At 46.7% G+C, this 21945-nt stretch overlaps 1 protein-coding gene across 1 annotated transcript in view; it reads right to left on the bottom strand.

The window, feature by feature from the left end:
- PLXNC1 (plexin C1) overlaps positions 1 to 21945 on the bottom strand; it is a 147619-nt gene that overhangs the window by 99959 nt on the left and 25715 nt on the right. Inside the window, exons 3-4 of the mRNA XM_042992898.1 lie at positions 12765 to 12899; positions 9253 to 9353 (exon numbers count right to left, since the gene is read on the bottom strand). Coding sequence (XP_042848832.1) covers positions 9253 to 9353; positions 12765 to 12899 — 236 coding nt within the window. The remainder of the gene's footprint in view (positions 1 to 9252; positions 9354 to 12764; positions 12900 to 21945) is intronic.

Raw genomic sequence — 21945 nt, 5'->3', positions numbered from 1 at the left:
ATACACAAGCTCAGGTGGTTTGCTTGTCCCTCCCGGGCACACTGCACTCGCACTTACTTCCCAGGGTGGCAGGAGGACTGAATGGAGCACGGCGTGGAATGTGAGGCACAGCATCAGCATCCAGTGCAGGAGCACGCTCCCCCTGCACGCTCCCTGCAGACTCTGTCTTCCGACCCGGGGCTGGGGTGGGGGCTCGCTTCCTGCGGGAGGGTCAGTGGGCGCAGTCCCACCGGCTCCTCTGCGAACAGCCCTCGCGGCCGTCTCCGCTGCACACTGCCCGCCTCTCAGATGCAGACGGGGGCAGCGGGGACTGAGACTTCACAAACGTGGGGTTATGGGCTACCGTACTCCATGGGTTGCCCCAGTCAACTTTCTGGGCAGTGACAGTCTATGGCCATTTAGAATTACAAATTGGCCGGGGAGGCTCGAGGGAGGAATGTCTCTAGGAGGAGAGAGGGGAGGCAGACCTCAAGACAGGGGAGGAATGCAAGGGACTGGAGGTGGCCATAGGCAAATCATTTAACTCTTTTTTTGTTTGTTGCTCTGGGGTGCTGGGGACAAATATATTTAGCAGTCTGATTTTTCTGTCCTGTGTTCAAAAGTCCCTTCTGGGGGGCCTATGGGCGGCTCGGTCGGTTGAGTGTTCGACTTCAGCTCAGGTTGTGACCTCGTGGTTTGTGAGTTCAAGCCCCGCCGTGGGCTCTCCGCTGACAGCATGGAGCCCGCTTCGGATCCTCTGCACCTGCCCCCCTTTCCGTTTCTCTGCCCCTCCCTGCTCGTGCTCATGCTCTCCCTCTCTCTCGAAAATAAATGAACATTAAAAAAAAATTTCCCTCTCCCCTACCCTTTTAGAAAGTCTGACAGTGGGGCCGGCCACAGAGTGGTGTTATTAGGCCACGTTGAGGAATGCTCTCTTACCAGCAGCTGCAAACCTGAAAGCTGCTACCAGGGGCTGCCTGGAGGTCTTCCCCTGGTCCATACGGAAGAAACATATAGAAGAGTGTGGGCAAGTATTAGATTTACACAAATAATCAAGGGGAACTACAGATACCTTCTAGGTAACACACCTGCTGATTAGCAAAGCCTTACCCTATATACTTTGTGTGCAGGATGGGGCATGACAGGTGGGGCAATGAAGACAAGCTCGGCCTTTCCTGCATGGCCCATTTTCGGAAGAGGACCCAGCCATGGTTCCATCGGGGGATGGGGACCAGAGCAAGTGGAGCACCATTGTGGTGCTGGGAGAGGTGGGAGGTACATGAAATTTGAAGAAACAGCCGCCAAGTAGAGGACTCGGGAAGAACTGGGAGATAAACTCATTCATTACAAAATATACCAAAAGACAGTGTACCCTGGGAGGGGTACCATTGGGAAGTCTGATACAGCTGCTGCTTGAGTTAACGCAGTTCATGCTGGATGCTGCCATCAGGATAATCTTTTTTTTTTTTTTTTTTTTAACGTTTATTTATTTTTGAGACAGAGAGAGACAGAGCACGAACAGGGGTGGGGCAGAGAGAGAGGGAGACACAGAATCTGAAACAGGCTCCAGGCTCTGAGCTGTCAGCACAGAGCCCGACGCGGGGCTCGAACTCACAGACCGTGAGATCATGACCTGAGCCGAAGTCGGACGCTTAACCGACCAAGCCACCCAGGCGCCCCAGGATAATCTTTTTAAAACACAAATATGATCATGTCAATCCTCTGCTGAAAATCCTTTACCAGGTTCCCAGCACCCCCCAATCAAGTCCAAACTCAGAGTCCTTCACATCCTGGTCCCACCCAATGCCCCATCCCCTTCTTGCCTTCCAGAACCAGTGCTCTGGGGGTAATATCCAATCTGCCGCTCCCTCAAAAGACCTCTCCCTATGCTGGATCCTCTACCTGAAATGCCTTCCACTCTCTCTTCCCTTGGTGAAAGTTCATTCAGGCTTCCAGGCCTAATTTTAATGCCACTTCCTGTCTGAAGCCTTCACCAACCTTGGTTACAACGAATGGCTCCCTCCACTGGGCTTCCACCATCGCAATGGCTAATGTTACTTGAGTGCTTACTAAGAGCCAGGCGCTGTGCCTGGGGCTTTATGAACATTATCTGATTGGATCTTCTCAGCCACCCTGTGAGGTACTACTAGCCCTACTCTGTGGAAGAGATTTGACCCAGAGAAGACAAGGAACCTGCAGGTCACAAAGAAGCCTAGATTCAATCCCAAGCAGGCTGCCTCCAGGACCTGCACTCTTCCTCCTCTGCTGCCAGAGTGGAAGCCACCCCTGCATTGCTGGGCATCCCGAACAGGCTACCCCTCCTACATTCCTGTTCGGCAGTGACACCCCTGTCCATCTGGTCACCCAAGCCAGATGCCCATACCCCTTCCCTTGTCATCTCAACACCAAGGTTACGGTGTTGCTGGGAAAAGAGCAGTAGCTTGCCTCACTGCACCTTCCGAGACCTAGCTCTGCCATCGCTCCAAAGTCCTTCCCCCTCTGACCAAGTGCCCATGCTTTGGGCTCCAATCGAGTGCCTGGTCCAATCCCTGGGACACAGTAAGAATCCATTGCGTGTTTAGGTATCGCTTCTTTGTTGTCTTTATGAAGACTTAGATTGAGGGAGAAAAAGTACATCTTCCAGAAAAACAGTGGCCACCTTGATACTTGATTTTTCATTTTATGGCCCTATTTTGAGTGTGTCAAACTCAAGGGGGATCTAATTAATCAAAAAGTCCTGTCAATTCTATTTTCCAAATAGTTCTAGAGTCCAGCCACGTCTTTCCATTGCTACTATCACAAAGAAGCCTAGATTCAATCCCAAGCAGGCTGACTCCAGGACCTGCACTCTTCCTCCTCTGCTGCCAGAGTGGAAGCCACCCCCTGCATTGCTGGGCATCCCGAACAGGCTACCCCTCCTACATTCCTGTTCGGCAGTGACACCCCTGTCCATCTGGTCACCCAAGCCAGATGCCCATACCCCTTCCCTTGTCATCTCAACACCGAGGTTATGGTGTTGCTGGGAAAAGAGCAGTAGCTTGCCTCACTGCACCTTCCGAGACTTAGCTCTGCCATCAGACCCCAGTCTCTTGCCGGTTTACAACCACCTTCTAAGTGATCTGCCAGTGTCCAGCAGATCGTTTCCAGGCTATCCTGCGCTAGGACGCTTATTCTAAAACCCACAGCTGATCTGGTCACTCTTCTAATTGAAGCTCTGCAATAGTTCCCAAAAGTCCTTACGAGAAAATGCACATTTTTCAACATGGCTTGTAAGGCCAGTGCTCGGCCACTCCTGCCTACCAAGCCACCAAGTATCTCAACAACCCCCGCCAGACTGTGTGCTCCAACTGTATTGAGCACAACGGGTGCTCTTACAGCAACTGGCCTCGATACACCTGTTCCCTCGGCCAGTCACCTGCCTCTGCTCTACCTGGCTGATATCTGCTCACAGCTCAACTTCAGCTTAGATATTCCCTCCTCCAGCAAACCTTCCCTTACTTATTAGTATTATTTATTTATTTTTTTTAGAGAGAGAGAGAGCAAGAGAGAGCATGAGCAGGAGAGAGGGGCAGGGGGAGGGAATCTTAAGCAGGCTCCACACTCAGCACGGAGCCCAACTCAGGGCTTGATTCCATGACCCTGGGATCACGAGCTGAGCCAAAATCAAGAGTCGGATGCTCAACCAACTGAGCCACCCAGGCACCCCAACCTTCCCTTAGTTTGGGTTAGATGTTCATGTGCCCCCATGGAATCCTCCACTGCCTCTGGGCTAACCTTCATGATACTCTATCTACCTATTGGTAAAATGGTAACTCTTTTACTTGTCAAGACTGACCAGATTATTGCGCTCAACGCCTCAGTTATCTGCTGCACTGGAATGACGCATCCATAACCTTTGGCTCCCTTGCATGACAGTAGGTGGGGTAGATTTCCTTACCCCAGTGACATTGGGCTTGGCTATGTGGTGTGCTCGCCAGTGGAGTATCAGCAAACATGACATGAGCCGAGGTGACAAATGTGATGCATAGTTTAGCATGGCTCTTGTACTTCTGCAGTCTACCTTGAGAACAGTGTGCATTGGATGAGAGATGTGTGAAGAAGACCTGAATCAATCCTCTCAACCTGCAGCTTGAGGCAGAGGGCATCCCGACCCCACCCCACTGGAGCTGACCCATGAGCAAGAAAAACAAATGCTTTTTTCTTCCAATTCTTTCTTTTAGGAAGAATTGGTCAATGCAGCATCACCGGAGTATTGTCTACATCCCTCACTAGACTGCAGGCTCTGTGTAGGCAAGAAAGAACTATAACCCGAGTACCTAGCACAGGCCTTATCACGTCATAGGTGCTCAATAAATACTCGTCAACTGGACATATGACTGAATCAGTGTTGGCTGTTGACACGGCTGTCTCCCTAGCTTGCATGTGAGTTCCTGAAGGCCAAGAATGGCATCCGATTTCCCTCCATAGCCTCTAGCTAGCTCACTTGCCACATGGGGTTCTTGGTGGATATTCGATAAATATTTGTTGAAATTAAATAAATTGAATTTTGTGGGCTGCCTTGGGACTGAGTCCTTAATTTATGGCATTGTTTCTATGGGAAAATGCATTCTGAGTGCCAAACAAACTTGCAAATGAACTTTTGGAACCCCACTCGTTCATTGGTTCAGGATTGCCAGTTTTGTGGAAACCCGTAACTGAACACATGTGCTATGCTTTGCAATATGGGAGAAACTGAGAAACTGCTTCCAAACCCCAGATACTCAGCCTGCAAAAATTCACTTTCCGCCCACACACACAAATTCAGCGCAGGTTGGATTTGAGGTTCCAACAATAAAATACTAGACTTTTTAGAGCTCATTGTTTATCTAATTGCTTTTTATCTGCTTCCACTGGATGCCTATTCTTAACACCCGATCAAAAGGAAGTTAAGATAGTTTCCTTGCCCACCCCCCGCTCTCAACAAATCCATTTTCTAGACACATATGCAAGAAAGCTCAACCTTCTCAAAAGAGAAAATAAATTATTTTTCTAAATAAATCTGTGACATTTAAAATAAACACAGTGGGATGCTCTACAGTTATAAGAAAACATCCCCCTTTAGAATTCCTAATTTTGAATGGTACTGGGAACTCAATATGAGTCACAGATCTGAGGCTTAGTTTTATTTCGTCTTAGGCCAGAATGAAGCCAGTCTGAAACTGAGTGATCTGATGTGGCTGGGAAGGACCATCAGTCTAGAATGTTCTATATTACTTCATGCGTAAGTCTCAACCTGCCACTGACAGAGCTCCTCAATCACGCAATCTACTTCATTCACAGGGTGCGTGGGTGGCTCAGTTGGTTAAGCATCCGACTTTAGCTCAGGTCATGATCTCATGGTTTGTGAGTTCAAGCCCTGCATCAGGCTCTGTGCTGACAACTCAGAGCCTGGATGGAGCCTGCTTTGGATTCTGTGTCACCCTCCTTCTGCCCCTCCCCTATTCATGCTCTGTCTCTCTTTCAAAAATAAGCAAACAGTAAAAAACTTTTAAAAATCTACTTCATTCACTTAACATATATTTTTTGAGCACCTACGATGTGTCGGGCACTGTTCTAGACTCTGGGGATATAGTAGTGAACAAGACAGACAAGGTACCTATGTTCATGGAACCCACATTTTAAAAAGAAAAGCAGAGACATAAGATCATTTCAGACACTGATGGGACCATGATGAAAATAAAACAGGTGATTATGAGTGAGGTGAGGCCACTTCCAACTGGATGATCAGGAAGGAGCCAGCCATGGAAAGATCTGGGGAAAAATATTCTAGACTGAGGAAACAACAAGGGCAAAAGTACCAGAGGTGGGAACGTGCCGACATATTCCTAAGTCAGAAAGAAAGCGCAGTGGGGTAGAGTGAACCGAGGAGAGAGAGGCATGAGAACCATGGAAGGGTCAGATGATGTATGCAGGTCCTGGCAGTAAGACAGTCAGACTGGCTTCTAAGAGAGAAAGGCTGTGCAGGTTTTAACCTGGGGAATGACATGATGTGGTTTAGACTATAAAAGCATCATTCCTCTAGGAGGGTATTATGACAGGGGTGAGGGAGTAAGAGGAGAACCAGGAAGCTTTACAGAAGACAAGCACTCTTTGCCCGTCATCAATACATGCCCCGGTGTCTTCAACCTCTTCTCTGATCATCCCTCTTACCTTCTTGTGCTCACTGAAACCAGCCTCTCTCCTGGGGACACAGCTTCCTCGAAGCCAGCTCAGGGGCTGGCTGCTTCCTCTTACTCATCCTAAGCGTCCTGCTTGTGTCTCACTGCCTTTTCTGGATGCCTCTTCTTTCCTCCTCCTTTCCAAGCGTGCCCCCCGCCCAGTGCGCCCCACCACCGCAAAGCCCTCCTTGTTGCAACCATCTATAGACCACCGCCACCCCTGCCAATTCTTTCCTCTTCTGGACTATCTTGCTTCTCACCGTCTCCAACACTGTTCCCACGGTCCGACTGCAATATCCACACAGATGACTGACGTCAACACTCCCGTTCCTAACACTACCTCCGTTCCTTGACCCCTCTCTGCCCGCAGTCTTTTTCCCATCCTACTTCAGGTACACTGTCATTATCAATAGTGCCACCACCCTCCATGACTCTCCCACAGTCCAACTACCATTTCCCAGCCCCAGTGAGTCTTAAATCCAATCACAACCTCCCATGCACAGATCCTGCCGCCTATTCCCATCCCTCACTCCCCGCCTCGGGGTGTACTTCCAGCTGACAGCCCAGGGCCCCCTATGTTAAGTACCAACATCCATGTCAAGACCATCATCCAGCGCTCGGATACCCCCTCGGTTCCCAGGCCCCACCCTCCCCTCTTGATGTATTTCCTGCAAAGCCCTACCTTGCTAAATCTAGCCCTCCCCGACTCTGCGACCACACCAGCAGGGCTGAACACGGCCTTGGGAAGCAAAACCCTGCTGACTGCTCTCGCTTCAAAAGCAAGACCACGGGCTTCAGCTGGGCCCTCCTGCTGCCCAGCGATCATTCTAAGTTCCCATCTCCGTTCTCGATCTTCTACCTTCTCTCTCTTCGCCTTCCAAACCTCCAGCGCTTCCTCCCCCGCCTCGCTCTCACAGGGCTGAAGCCCCCGAAAATGACGTCAGCGATACAAACTGACGCTGCACACGCTTGCACCACCCACCTGCTCCTGGGCCCAGTGTTCTTCACCTGCTCTTCCCCGAGACCAACTGTCCACCTCCCGTCTGAACTTGCCTCCCCATCAGTGTGCTACATCTTATTTTCTCTCATCTGCCGAGAGACAACACAGTGCAAACCCCTCTTCTTTCTCTCTCTCTCTCTTATTGTTTTACTAAAACTTCCCCAACAGCCCCATAGCGCAGGGTTATTTCACGCGCCTCAAAAACAACCAAATTCTCTGGACTTTACTTTCTCCTCTAGCGTCTGCTCCCTTTTTCTGCCGTTTTCCTCGGCAAAGCTCCTCTGGAGACTGGTCTCTGCTCTGCTCCCTCATCATTTTCTCCTGCAGCTTTATCGCTTGCCACACTGCCCTTGTCATGGTCACCGGTCATCACCTGCTGAGTCTAGTGGGTCAGCGCACTTCCCTTGCCCAACCCCTCTGCACCATCTGGCACCGGGGACTGCTCCCCTCTTTCTTCCCTTGGCATCCAGGAGACCACCTTCTTCGGTCTTTCCTCTTCCCTTTCTGGCTGCTCCCTCCCCATTTTTGTTTCCTCTTTGCCTCCTTGGCCCTTCGACACGGCACCGCCTCAGTGCTCGTTCCCCAACTGCTTCTCCCCTCAATCTACACGGCCTCCCTCGTCTGGTCTTGTAAGCTCCCTCCAGACATGTCTAACTCCCAAATTCATCTCTCCAGCCTGGACACATCGCCCGTGAACTCCAGACCTGTGTTTGCCATATAGCAGCCACGAGCTCCTCGTGGCTAGTTCATCACTGCCACCGCCACTGAATTAACGCCTGGGGGGAGCCCTACAAATATAGGTGGGAAACGCACATAGATGAAACAGGTCGGAAAGAGTGCGGGGGAACCGCTCAGTGGGTGTGTGACAATGAAACGCTGTTGATGATCAGTTAATTTCTTAAACTCTAGACTTGGGCAAGCGACGGAAAGAAAACGTTCCTACCCAATTACAATTATTCATGAGAATTTTCCTGGCCCCGCTTCCTTTGTCTGCCAGGGATTCTGACAGAAACAGCCCCGTGAGGAAGCGCAGCAAAAGGCAAGGGCAATTATGCGTCTTGCTGCATCTCAGCTTTTGACTTCCTCCATGAACTCTTAATTAATTCCATCCCCACATTTTTAGTTTGTTTCCTGAACCTCTCGCTTATATTGTAGCCTCGCCCTCTCGCTTCGTTGCCCTGGGCTTCCTTCCCCAGATTCTCTTCCCCGTCCCCTCTGCTTTCCCCAAACTGCCCCTTGTTCAGCCTTCAGCTTCTCTGCACCTGTTCCACTCCTCCTGATCCCTTTTGACCCTTAAAAACAGAAAGCACCAAACTGACGGCCACCGTTATGGTGTGTTTTTTTTTTTTTTTTTCCCCTGCCTGAGCTCCAGCTCCGGCGCTCTCCTCCTTGCTTCTGTAGCGGGAGCCCCGAGTACTGGGTTGCCATGGCAACAGCGAATCCAACCAGGCCGGTCCCAGCCACGCTGGGAGCTGCCATGGCGAGGGAGCGCTTACAAGTCGCCCCTGAGCCTGGATGGGTAGTGAACATCGTAATTCAAGACCAGGCTGGGCACATTCTGCCTGGAGACTGAGATTGTACAGCAGGCCCACAGCTGTACCGCGCATTAGGAGACAACATCATCAATAATAAGGCTTCCACCGAGCCATCCGAGTACGTGACATTACGAGGATTCGGTGGGAAATTTTCAAACATCCCTATTCTTTTATCTCCTCTGAGGGGAGACCTTTTGCCTCTCTCTCTCTGGAGTCTTGGAGAACTCTGTAGAAAGTACAAGCAGAATTGGCAGCTCCAGGCTATCCTTCCTGGTGTCCTGTCCCCACCCTGTTCCCACCCCCAGGTCGGGTAACCCACCCGGAGTGGTCCGGGTCAAATGATCCCGCGGCACTGGCCCAGCTGGGAACATCTCCGAGAGTTAATGAGGATCACGCACTGATATTTCAGGCGGCGAAGAGATCGGCTCCCCCAGGTCATTGGCACGGATCGTCAAAGTAGGGCAACAAGTGTTCTGCTGCATGACACTTTTTTTTTTTTCTCTCGAAAATGTGAGTTGGTGAGAAAGAATTCAGGAAATACCTTTGCAGAGAATGGCACCAACCGCAGTGAGGGTCTGTTGCTGTTAAACACTCCGTACAGGATTTATGTTTACTGCAATTTGCAACACGAATTCTCCTCACCTAGAAATGAAGATGACAGCAGCTCAGACGGAATTCTAAGCACCGCCACAAAAACGACAACACCTTATCTGATAACGGGCCACAAAGAGAGCACATTTGTCAACTTGAACTCGGAATGCCTCTGTAAGGACGTTGGGCAGTGGTTCTCAAGTTCCGGGGTACGAATCCCCTGGGGAGGTTTGGAAAGTGCAGGTTCCCAGATGGCCTGCCGTCCCTGCTCTGGAGACTCGGGCTGGGCAGGTCAGGGACCAGGCCTCGGAATCTGCATTTTTAAGTGCTCTCTCAGGTGGGTCTGATCCGCTAATAATGACTTCCCAAGGGATCATGGAATCAGGTCACCTGGCCTTCACACAAAGACAGTTAAATGCGTGGTCAGTGGCACTCTGGAAATGAGCATCTGGGGACGTAAAGGCTCATGCTGACCCAGGAGTGTCAGCACAAGGCTGACGCTGGACACGGAAATGAGGAGAATCCCACACCCCTGTCAGGGTAACTCCATTTCTTCAGCTCCTGGCTCGTTTGCTCACCTTCCCTCCACTGGAGTTGGGCATAAAAGAAACAGGGGGAGTATTCAAATCATCGCCTGCCCCTCAAGCTGCCTCTTCCAGTGGTCAGGAAAGAGCAACCCACAGGCAAGGTGCCCGTGCTGGGCACACCCGGGCATCTGAGACAGTCAGAGCCTGGAAGCAGGGTGGCGGGAGTCGGGGAGGACCTCAGTGCCACACAGCGCATTTTCTGCGGGCAAAATCCCACAGCAGGTAGTAAGGAAACTTGTGGAACTCATTAAGCCAGGAAGCTGTACATGCTAGAAGGTATAAGTAACTTCCTTAAAAGGTTAGAAACACAGAGCGTTCTAGAAACGGTTGGTGAGGAAAATAGGCTATCCTGGGGAGTAGTGTTCAATTCTAAGTTGACTACATGGAGGACAGACCCGTCTATTTCTCAGTCCTCCATGTTGCTGAAAGACGCGGGGGCAGACCACCAGCCTGAGCCAGAATCAAGCAGAATGTGGAGATTTCCCTGTAGCTCACAAAACATCTTTTTAATTCTGGGGGGGTTTGCATAAATATCACGTAGTCTCTCTAACCTTGTTTTCTCAACTCTGAAATGGTGACCGTGCTGCGGACTCCACAGGGTTATTTCACTGTCTGGCAGATACTAAGCGCTCGATAAATGTTGGCTACTGCTATTGTGTGAGGCAAAGGTTCCACAGCCCTACAAACATGTGAGACCTTACACTTAAAAGGCAAACAGATTTCCTTACTACGAGGCTTCTGAGAGCCTTTGAATATGCTGAGCATGATGATACTCCAGGCGGGGTAGACTAAATAACATCTTCTCCTAGGGCCACATTGGCTCAGAACACTTAGTGGGATAGGAGTCTCTAGAACTTTCCATGAGAACCATTACGCGCTGTACTTAAACACACAAACAACATCTCTCTCTGTAAAAGCGAGAACACAATTAGTACTACATTGGACCTGCTTCCCTAACTTAGTAACACACGATAGTGACTATTCCACAGCGATGCATAAATCTTCATATGGTTATTTTTAGCGGCCACGTATTCCATGGATGTACCAGGGCATATTCGTTTGGCTGTTACTATCCCCCCAAGAGTCTAGGAAAGGATCCTCCTTAGGTTTTTGCCTGTCTAGGGGTTATGCTGGCTCAACGAGAATCTTACTAACAGCATCCCCAGCAGGAAACCTAGGTGAAGGATATAAGAATAACCAGCTTTGATGCCCAGTCAAAAACCCTCCCTAGGGCTTCAGGCTTTGAATGACCAGAGGCTAGAACTCTTTATCTTCCAGAAAGTGAGGACCTGTCAGCTATCCGTGTCTCTCCAGTGGTTCCCAGCTTACAGTCTTGAGTTTGGAGGAAAGTGCTAACGAGAATTTACGAGCCATTTTGCAATGTTTCAAAAAGCTGAATGGAGAAACATGCACGGATTAAGCAAGACTTCAAGTGTCTTTGCTTTGGGCTGGAATTTTATCAGCTCTGTGTGGCAGCACAGCGCGTTCTCCGGCTGGCAGTTTTCAGATGCCCTTGATAAATAAAGCCTGGGAATGGGAATAGTTACTTAATATATGCAGTTTGTTGAGTAGACAAAAATCTCGCGAATACGGGAAGCCCAGGGAAGAAACAGAATAAAAAATGTTTTAACGGGGACACAAGCTGCTCAGGAAGATTCTGCATGGTGAACAACTGGTCTACCAACGTCAGGCAGGTCCACAGTTCATCTCAATGAGATCATTTTGACATAACGACTCTTCCACGTGCAAAGGGCAATTCTGCGAATTCTGGAAACGACAATGTGCTTGTGTGCCTACTGTGTGACCGCAACAGCACATGTGGCTTGCTGTCATCACTGTTCCCCTTAGAACGAGAGATAAAAAGAATGGAAAATGGGGTTGGACCGAAGGCATCTGTTATTCCATTATATAATTCCACAAGTCTGAATTCTCTTCTTCACACTTTGTTTGCCCCAATGGCCATGGGTCCGAATTACCGTGCCAGAATGGGCTGCTTAGTTTTCACAAGTTTGGGATTCGATCTCATTTATCACAGGCTTTGATGTCAGGACAGAATTGATGTCCCAGTCTGGACAAGGCCCAACCTACATATATATAAAATAGAATGAACCTAAGATATCAAGGAGATATATCTCCTTGACTGAATCATTTAACCTTTCCAAGTCTTAGGCTCTTGATATACAAAGCAAGGGTAATTTTATCTCATTAAATTGGTAGCATATTTCATCAACATTGTTTTTATAGCTGTGCGTACAGACACAACTCTGCATCTAAGAGAGACAAAACTAGTACGTGGTCAGTAGGGACTCAATAAAACTTAGCTTTCTTTCCTTTGTGGAAGTACTTTATAAAAATGAAGAAACTATAAAAAGCTATTATTTTTATTTGAGTAAGCAGAAGCAAGAAGAAAAACGAAAACAGCCAGATAAATTAAGAGAGGGAGGGTGAGTGCCATATATTTCCTGGTTCATGAATGTGCATGAGACTGTGGCCTGGTATTAACCCCCAATTCCAAAGCCAGTCCCATTGGGTATATTCATAAATGCATCTAACCGTTCAGTGCCCACACAATAAATGTGCAAATTCAGTTACGTTGCTGATTATGCACCCATTTGCAAGCACACCCTCCTCTGAAAAGCCTCGCATTGGAAATATAGCCAATAATAAAATTGTCTAAATAGGTAATATTTCTTGCTTACTTACTGACAGGAAGGTTTTTTAATTCCATGTCTGTGAACCACTGAAGGTCTTCTCGAAGCCTGCAGCAGTGTTTAAACTTGATAGTTCAAAGTAAAAGCTTCACTACTAGATGATGACATTAATTAAACAATTTTTTATTTGTAAGTCAGAAGCTGTACCCGGTATTTTCGCCTACCTCTTTCCCAGCTGTTAGATAGATGTAGATATTCTTCTTGGGATGAGGAACCAGTTTGTAGAAAACAGGTGTTTCTTCTTTAATTTCATAGATAACCTCCGGGCAATTTGAAGTCAAATTCTCACCAAGAATAACCTATTTTTTTTTTTCAAAAAGAGAAATAAGATTTCTATTAAATACTTTGAATAGCGGGGTGGCAAGAGTTGCAGCTTAATTCTAAGACCACATGCTCTTTTCCTCACTACATATACTGGCTGAGGTACCATGTTCTTTAATCATCCTTTTGTGTCTCAGTCTTCCACGAGGCTGGAAAGAACAAGCATGGTCACGCATGTGAATGCGCGTGCGCGCGCACAGAAGCCACCCTTCGGTGCTGGGGCGGTATCCTCACATGTGGGCGCTCCAAGCCCGCAATTCCCTATCACATCTGGCTCTACGAGAAGCTACAGGTGACAGCTTTGTCAGTATTAAGCCAAGTGATCTTCAAACTAAAGGAAGCCGGCTTGACATATATTTGCATGTGTTACTCTGACTCTCCTATATGATTCTACGCAGTCACACATTTTAAAGTAACCAGGACAACTTAACAGGCTCAAACAGCAGGTATGTGTTTACATATAAAATGTAAGCGTGGCCTTGAAATTGGGCCTACATGAGTTTCATGCACCTCAGTCGATAAATATCTACGTATCTGGCATGTTCTAGGTGTTTGGAAAACGGCTGCGAACAAATGAGTGGGGGGGGGGGGTGGAGGGAGAAACCTACCTTCATATACCGTGTGTGTGTGTGTGTGTGTGTGTGTGTGTGTGTGTGTGTGTAGGGGAGTAGTGGCAGACAATGAACAATAATTAAATTAGAAACCCTATTAGAAGGTGATGCAAGTCAAAATAAAGTGGGGTAAGGGCATCAGGATGCGTGCTCAGGGTAAGTCTCACTGAGAGGTGGCATTTAGTGAGATGCTTGCAGGAGACGATGGAGTGGGCCATTTAGATGCCCGGGTGACTCGCGCTCTTGCGAGAGCCACTCACTGGTACCGAGGCCCTAAAACCTGAGGTGGCCAGTGTGGCTCGAGCAGAACCAGTGAGGCAGAGAGCAGTGAGGTAACGAGTGTGCAACGTAGGTGATTGTAGGCGTGTATAGAAATCTCACTCTTACTCCGGGTGAGAGAGAGGGAGCCGCTGCAGGGTTTGAGCAGAGAGGTGACATGGTAAGGGGGCAGGTTGGAAGCAGGGGCCTGAAGCTGTATCACAGACCATCACCATAGCCCTGGAGAAACAGAATGGTCGCTTGAGCCCAGGTGCGTCTCTTGACTCTTTCCGCTGAGTAAGCTGTGCTAACTTTGACCTAGTACCTTAACCTTCCCCAACTTCCTTGTCTCTAAAACGGGGCTAATAATGCCTTTCCTATATACGACTGTTCGGGATCAAAGGAGAGTTATAAAAGGTGCGTGGCACATAATAAATACACAATAGATAATAATGTTGCTAGATGGTAAGCTCCTTTTGGGTAGAGACCGTATCTTAATGATTTTTATACCTATCCCCTTGCCCGATACTTTTAAAATCGAAGGTGTTCAATATTTTGTCAGTTTGAATACATCCATACGTAAAATCTACATTTGTGTCTCTACTGCTGAGGACAGCAGTTACATTGGGCACATGGTTTTAAAAGAAACGTTGGCCCTTGAGATTCTTTTCAGACAAAGTCTACATTCACGCATCTACTAAGCAATACGAAGCCTGTACCACATATCCTGATGGCAAATACATATTTACTATTTTATCAAAGAGTCCTTATCATTTTGGCACAGGCAGCATCTTCCTACATGAGTCCCTGCTCCCAGCCTGAGTATGGCTTTGTCTTGGGGTCGTGACTTTCTTCCATCATCTGCTCTGGGTTAAGTCCAGGTAGATTTGGTACAACTAGTAACTCACTAGGGGCCCGTGAACTGCCACTGAATTCAGGAGCAGCTCGTAAAACTCAATTGCAGTAACTAAAATATGACTTTTTAAAAAGGAATAGAAGCATTTAGGTCCCAGTAGAGGTGGAAAAGGTCTGTGCCTCAAGTCATTTAAAAGCACCTATAGAGGCGCCTGGGTGGCTCAGTCGGTTGAGCGTCTGACTTTGGCTCAGGTCATGATCTCGCGGTTCATGAGTTCAAGCCCCATGTCAGGCTCTGGGCGGACAGATGTGAGCCTGGAGCTGCTTCAGATTCTGTGTCTCCCTCTCTCTCTCTGCCCCTCCCCCACTCGTGCACGCATGCTCTCTCTCTTCTCTCTCCAAATAAACATTAAAAAAATGTTTTTAATGAAAAAAGTGACTATAGCTGCACCATCCAGTATGATAGCCACCAGTCACCTGTGGCTATTTAAATTTAAAATGTAGTACTTCCGTTATACTAGCTGCATTTCAAGTGCTCATTAGCCACATATGGCTAGTGACTACCATACTGAAAGTACAGATATAGAACATTACCATCATCACGGAAAGTTCTACCGGACAACACTGGCCTACTGAAAACTACAAATGAAGAGAAACAGCAGGCAGGCACCACCCAAGCGTGGACTTGCCAGATTGTTGTCTTCCCATCTCTAATTCACGTTCCTTATTAATCAACTGAGATTCAGTTGATCTGGTTCTAGAAAAGAGGTCATAGAGAAGAGAGGAAACAGGAAGCCAGTTAAAAAATGTTTGATAAAAATGTTCTCAAGTGACGCTCAAGAGAAGACAGGCTGCTGTCCAGAAGAATTCATCATGTTAAAGGCCTCCCTGGGCAGAACCACCAATGAAGCATTCTTGCCAACAAAACCGAACCTGAACCTCATTGAGCCTTTAGTGTGACCTTTCATTTAACATTGGGAAGCAGAAAGAGGAGGAGGCAGCAAGAAAACAGCCAAATCCACAATATGAGACATTCGACAACAGACTTCATTTCCTCCATCAGTCAGTGGCAGTGATGGGAGTTGGCTACACCAGATTGAGAGAGGCAGGACAACCATGTCTGACTTGAGGACCTTGCTTAGATACCAATTTGAACAAAAGTCGTTTTCTTTTCTTTTTTTCTTTTCGATATATGAAGTTTATTGTCAAATTGGTTTCCATACAACACCCAGGGCTCAGCCCAACAGGTGCCCTCTTCAATACCCATCACCCACCCTCCCCTCCCTCCCCCCCCCCCAACCCTCAGTTTGTTCTCAGTTTTTAAGAGTCTCTTATGCTTTGGCTCTCTCCCACTCTAACCTCAACAAAAGTCATTTTCAAAAGATACTCTCGAGCCACTTAGGAAGATTTCATTGTATAAGCTCCTATGAGATGTCGCTGAAGAACTACTGATATTTTTGCTGTGATAATAGCATTATGGGTATGGTTATTTAAGAAAATGGCCATTGCGGTGCTGAACTCTTGATTTTGGCTCAGGTCATGATCTCACAGTTTGTGGGATTGAGCTCTGCAGCGGGCTCTGTGCTGACAGAGCAGAGCCCGCTTCAGATTCTCTCTCCCCCTCCCTCTCTGCCACTTGCATGCATGTATTCTCAAAATAAACATTAAAAAAAAAAAAAGAAAAGAAAATGACCATCCTTTTTTAGAGATGTGTAATGAAACATGTAGGGGTGAAATGACAGTGTCTGGGATTTGCTTTTTTTTTTTTTAAATTTTTTTTTAATGTTTATTCATTTTTGAGACAGAGAGAGACAGAGCATGAATGGGGGAAGGTCAGAGAGAGATGGAGACACAGAATCCGAAACAGGCTCCAGGCTCTGAGCTGTCAGCACAGAGCCCGACGCGGGGCTCGAACTCACGGACCGCGAGATCATAACCTGACTGAAGTCGGCTGCTTAACCAACTGAGCCACCCAGGCGCCCCTGGGATTTGCTTTAAAATAAAAACTTAATTTATAAAACACCACCACTCATGCGTCTTAAGTGAGTTAGGACCTGCGCTGCAGTTTTTACAGGGACTTCTTTTATTTATTCTTGGAACATGGTTGATGTAGATGGGTAAGGGCTATGAAGATCTAGTTTGGGGCAACTCCGATTTACCTGGAGACGAGGCACCGGTATTTTCTCTGGAACTCTGAATTCTGGCAGGGAAGCCTTTATTGTGTTAAAAAAAAATCTTAAGTGTACTATGTGCTGGGGTTTACCAACCAGTTTCCTAAACAAGCTACCTAGAGTGGCTTACACTGAAAGCTTGTCCTGATAACTATAGATGCTGGGTTTAAATTACATTTCATCGATAGTGGGAGTGACACTTCTCTAGAACGTAATTTGGCATTATCTATCAAAATTATAAAGCATAGCCTTAGACCCCACAGCCCCTCATATGTATGGTGAATGACATATGTACACGGATATTTATTGCATCACAAATTAGCAAAAGGTTGAAACAACCTAAATGTCCAACAGTGAGTTGGTTAGGCATAGTCAAACAAATATGATACTATTTAGCTGTAAAAATAATTAGAAAGCTCCTTGTGTATATGTTTAACACATTACGTTGTGTATATGTGTATATATTTATATATTACATAAACATACTTATATACTTATATAGCACGTTTAATATGCTGTGTATTTGATAAAATGGGGGAAAGGCCATTTTCCCCCTTTTACCTGCAGACATTTATAAACTATCTCTGTGAAGATACCCAAGAAACCCATATCACTGGTTGCCCCAGAGGTCAGGAATGTGTGACTTTCTCTGTATATTCTCTTGGTTCTTTTGAATTTTGAACAATGTCAATGTACTATCTTAAAAAATAAATACATAAGACTTAAATGTGAAAAGTGAGTGTGAGTGGATCAAATTGTTTTTCTTTTTGCTAGATCATATGCAGAGAATGATCTCCATAACCCCGAGGACAGGACAACAGGAAATTTTCATTTTCATCCACAAGGGGCCCAGACATGCTACATGGAGAGCTTGGGGGTCTCTGCCACTGGGGCCTTCACCTCTCTCAAATGACTCCAGGACAGGAGAGACATGGCTTTCTTCCTTGCTATAGATCTCTATTAATATCACCTCCTACCCCTCCAATCCCCATCCCCACAGCCCAGCCCAGGGGCATCAAAGCAAGACTTGGATCTTCTAACTGCAACATTCATGTCAACATCAACACAGAGAGGAAAGCCAGCGAGACTGGAGCACGGGAAATGTTCCTTCCTCAGCTCGGTTTAGCTGGGCAGCCTTGGAAAAAGAACACGATCTGTGAAGCGATGCAGGAAGTAACAATGAGTCACGGAAACCCAAAATGGGTTGAGTTTTGTATAAAAGAATCTCATCCAATTCACACACACCCCTTGGGCATGATGTGGATTTTTATCTCTTGTTTCCAGAATGCCCCTTTAGTACAGACCTAATCTGAAGTCACCCTGAGCCTCTGCCATGCATATTCTTATCTACCCCTTCATCCTTCAAGTCTCAAACGTCACCTCCTCTAAGAAGCTTTCCCTGGTTGCCTTTCTACCTCATTCTCTACCCATCAGTCGATTTCCTCCATAGCACTTACCACTCACTGTCTGAAATGGCTTTATTGATTAATTCAGTAACTTATTTTCCATCCTTTCCGCCCCCCCCCCCCCCCCACATCATGAGAGCAAGTGGGTTGCCTGTTTTATTCACTTTTGTATCCTCAGTACCCAGAATAGTGTCTGGCACATAAAAGGTGCCCAATAAATATTTATTAAATGAAAAAAAAATTCTATTAGCATTCAAGATTTTATAGGGCTCTTCAGATTTTTCCAGCTGAAGCCTGTGTAGAAAACAAATTTTCCCCGATGGAGAATTTCAGTTTGTGTCAACATATTGTTCCTGTTGACATCTTCCTGAAGCCTCATGGTAGGCTATTAACTAGCCTTGGGATTTTTGTTGCATACAAAAAAACCCCGCCCAATTCCAGTCCTGAAACGTGTGGAGTGTGAGACTTCCACACCAGACAGTTAGTTACGTTACAAGTTCGACACCACCCACGGAAAGAATAGCATGGTGAGGAAAACGAGGTCGGGAGGAGAAAAATTAAACAAAAGCCTCTTTCTTTCTTTCCTTTACTATTACCATGACACGGAAAAGCCACGGGTATTCAAAAAGCTGAAACATATACTCCAAATTTCTTTCCTTAGGCCTCACTCTGTGGGGTTAACCAGTTAAAGGGCATCCAAGCCAATCTTCTCATTTTTTTTTTTTAATAAACAGTTTCTAAGAAATGTGGTGAAGGAGGCCTAAACCACGCACACGAACACACGAGAAAGCAAGGTAATTATCCACCAGTGTTCAATGCGCTTGAGTCGTTAGGAGTAACAAAGGTGAAATATAAAGATTAAGGCAAACTCCTCTTTTATTTCCAACCTATTTTTTTCAGCGTAAGTAGCAAGAGAAGCATACAGCTTGAACCACAAGTTCTAGGTTTGTGTGGACATGGCAGGAAGAGCTCTAAACTGGGGAGTCCCGGCTAACTCACAAACTAGAATGAATGAGATGGAGGTGAACTTGAAATAGCTTCGTATGACATTCCAAACAGCCAATCGTGGAGGCCATTTCCTGCTATTTTTACTTTTTGGTCTATTACTTCAGCCTAGCCATCCCCACTCCCCTACCTCCGGCCCCAGGTCCTGTCCTGGGTTGGCCTCCTTTTCCTTATTTGAACATTCCATGGGAATATAAATAGTAAGCTTGTCCTTATAAAATATTTTATTATTTTTGTTATCTCTTCCTGTCTTTTGAAAACTTTAAAACCAGAATCAAGGCAGACCTCCATGCAGAAGAACTTTCTAGAACTGGTCTCAATTTTGCTCCACGGTTTGGATAAATGAAAGCCACCAGTGGGAATAAGTTTTGAGGGCCTCATAGATGGCCAGTCCCAACTCGAAGCATGTGAGTAGTGCTTCTGTGATGATATGGGGAAGGGACATGCGTGAGACGGCACCCGGTACCCTGAAACCCACTTCGGTCCTAGGGATGTTGGAGAAACCCAACACTGGCCTCCTCCTACAAGAGCCGTTCCAAAAATCATCTTGAACCCAGATTTCCGACATTTACTCCCAAAGAACCCACGGGGGAAAAGCTGGGGTCCCACAGGGGGTTCAGGGGCTCCCATGACCCACTTGCAGACCTGAGCGGGGGAAGTCCTGCCTTCTAATACAGAAGTCTGGGCTCTGTGGGGCTGCCAGGAGCCCGTCCCCAAATAGGAACAAACTAAAACCACAGAAGCCAGGGCCTCTTCTCAAAAAACCTCAATACTTGCATCTTGGTATTAACCCCAGTACTCTAATATTTGAAAGAAAATTTTAAAAAACAAAACAAAATACAGTTCCACAAATTCTACCAAGCCCTACAGAGTGCATTTGAATTATCAGTGCAGTTTGGAGAGGGGACAGATTGCTTCAGTTTACATCACCTTGAGCAAGTTCCCTAACCCCTCTGAGCCTCGCATTTTTTTCATTTATAAAGTAGGTTTGGTAACACTACGGACTCATGAGGATTAAACAAGTTAACCCATGCAGACACTGGTTCCAATGGCCGGCGCGCAGTAAGAGCTCAGAAATGTTCGCTGTTATTATTCCTCGCCTGCTGCCTTATCTTTTATGCTTACAAGAAAGGCTAATGGGCATGCATAAAGTTACAAATTTCAAATTTCATGCATATTCCATTAATACTTATTTTACCACCTGGAAAAGCTGAAAATATTCAATTCTGCCCTTGAAATAAGGACAATTTTCTGTATGCGACACAGTCAGCTCAAAGGAATCCAAACCACACGAGAGGCTGTCCCACAATCTGGACAAGGATTCGCATGTGTTTATAAAAACGGGTATGCTTTGCAGTGTGCTGGCTTGCGACACGCGAGTTATGAATTCCTGCCAGCTGAGTTCAGCGTGGCCACCCTCTTTCAGCTGATCTCAGTGGAGACGCTGACCACTGAGAAAGTATAGCATGCAATCATGATCAGAAAGGAAGTAAAATGAGGAAACAACCAGGGGGAAAAAGTGACGACACAACCCATCTCACAACCATTAGGGTCACGTGTCGATAAAATAAGGGGACAGATGAGATACTGTTAAAAGGACGCTTTCAAGTTCTAAATTCCTACCATGTTTCAAAAATCTTACAAAAGCATCTAGGAATAAAGGCAGGAGAAAGAGGGCAGTGAGGGTATTGGCATATTGTAAAGTCTTTAGTTTTTCCACTCTTCCTCAGGAAAACCTTACCTTTGGAGGCAGTGGCAGATCGCCTGGAAGAAGTGCAGGTCTTTAAAGACGCTTTGAAAGTGATTCGATCTCTCGGCCTAAGCGCAATGTGATGTTTCCACGCAAGGGAATATGATACAGCTGTTTAAAAATACCGTTTAGGGGCGCCTGGGTGGCGCAGTCGGTTAAGCGTCCGACTTCAGCCAGGTCACGATCTCGCGGTCCGTGAGTTCGAGCCCCGCGTCGGGCTCTGGGCTGATGGCTCGGAGCCTGGAGCCTGTTTCCGATTCTGTGTCTCCCTCTCTCTCTGCCCCTCCCCCGTTCATGCTCTGTCTCTCTCTGTCCCAAAAATAAATAATAAAAAACGTTGAAAAAAAAATTTAAAAAAAATAAAAATACCGTTTAACCAAGGGTTTGTCATAGCATTTTAATACAGGCATAACTGAAGGAAAAATATGGATGCAAAATTGGATAGAGTCTGACCTCAACTATGCAAAAAAAAAAAAAAAAAAGAAGAAGAAGAAGAAAGAAAAGAAAGAAAAAGAAAACGCTGATAGCAGTCAGTGCCTTTCGGTAACAGTGAGGGGTATTCTTTTTTCCTGTTTTTCCCTCACCCTCTGCTACTTTGCACCTTTCTCAAGGAACATACATTACTGTTGTAATAAGAAAAAATTAAATAACCCGATGTTTAAAATTGCACCCAACAGGGGAACCTGGGTGGCTCAGTCGGTTGAGCATCCGACTTCAGCTCAGGTCATGATGTTGCAGTTCGCAAGTTGGAGCGCCAGACTGGGCTCGCTACTGTCAGTGCAAAGCCCACTTTGAATCCTCTGTCCACCACCCCCCCGCCCCACCCCTGCCCCCTGCCCCATTCGCTCTCTCCTTCAAAAAATAAACATCAAAAAAAATTTAAAAAGAATAAAATTGCATCAAACTATGTTAAAATTCTGTGAGGTTTTCAGAGACTTAAGTTAGAGTGTGTGTGCGTTTGTGTAGTG

Source organism: Panthera tigris, chromosome B4 (genome assembly GCF_018350195.1).
Source record: "Panthera tigris isolate Pti1 chromosome B4, P.tigris_Pti1_mat1.1, whole genome shotgun sequence".
In the NCBI taxonomy this organism is placed as follows: domain Eukaryota; kingdom Metazoa; phylum Chordata; class Mammalia; order Carnivora; family Felidae; genus Panthera; species Panthera tigris.
The sequence above is the reverse complement of the archived record's forward strand: the minus strand, read 5'-3'. Positions and strand labels throughout refer to the sequence as shown.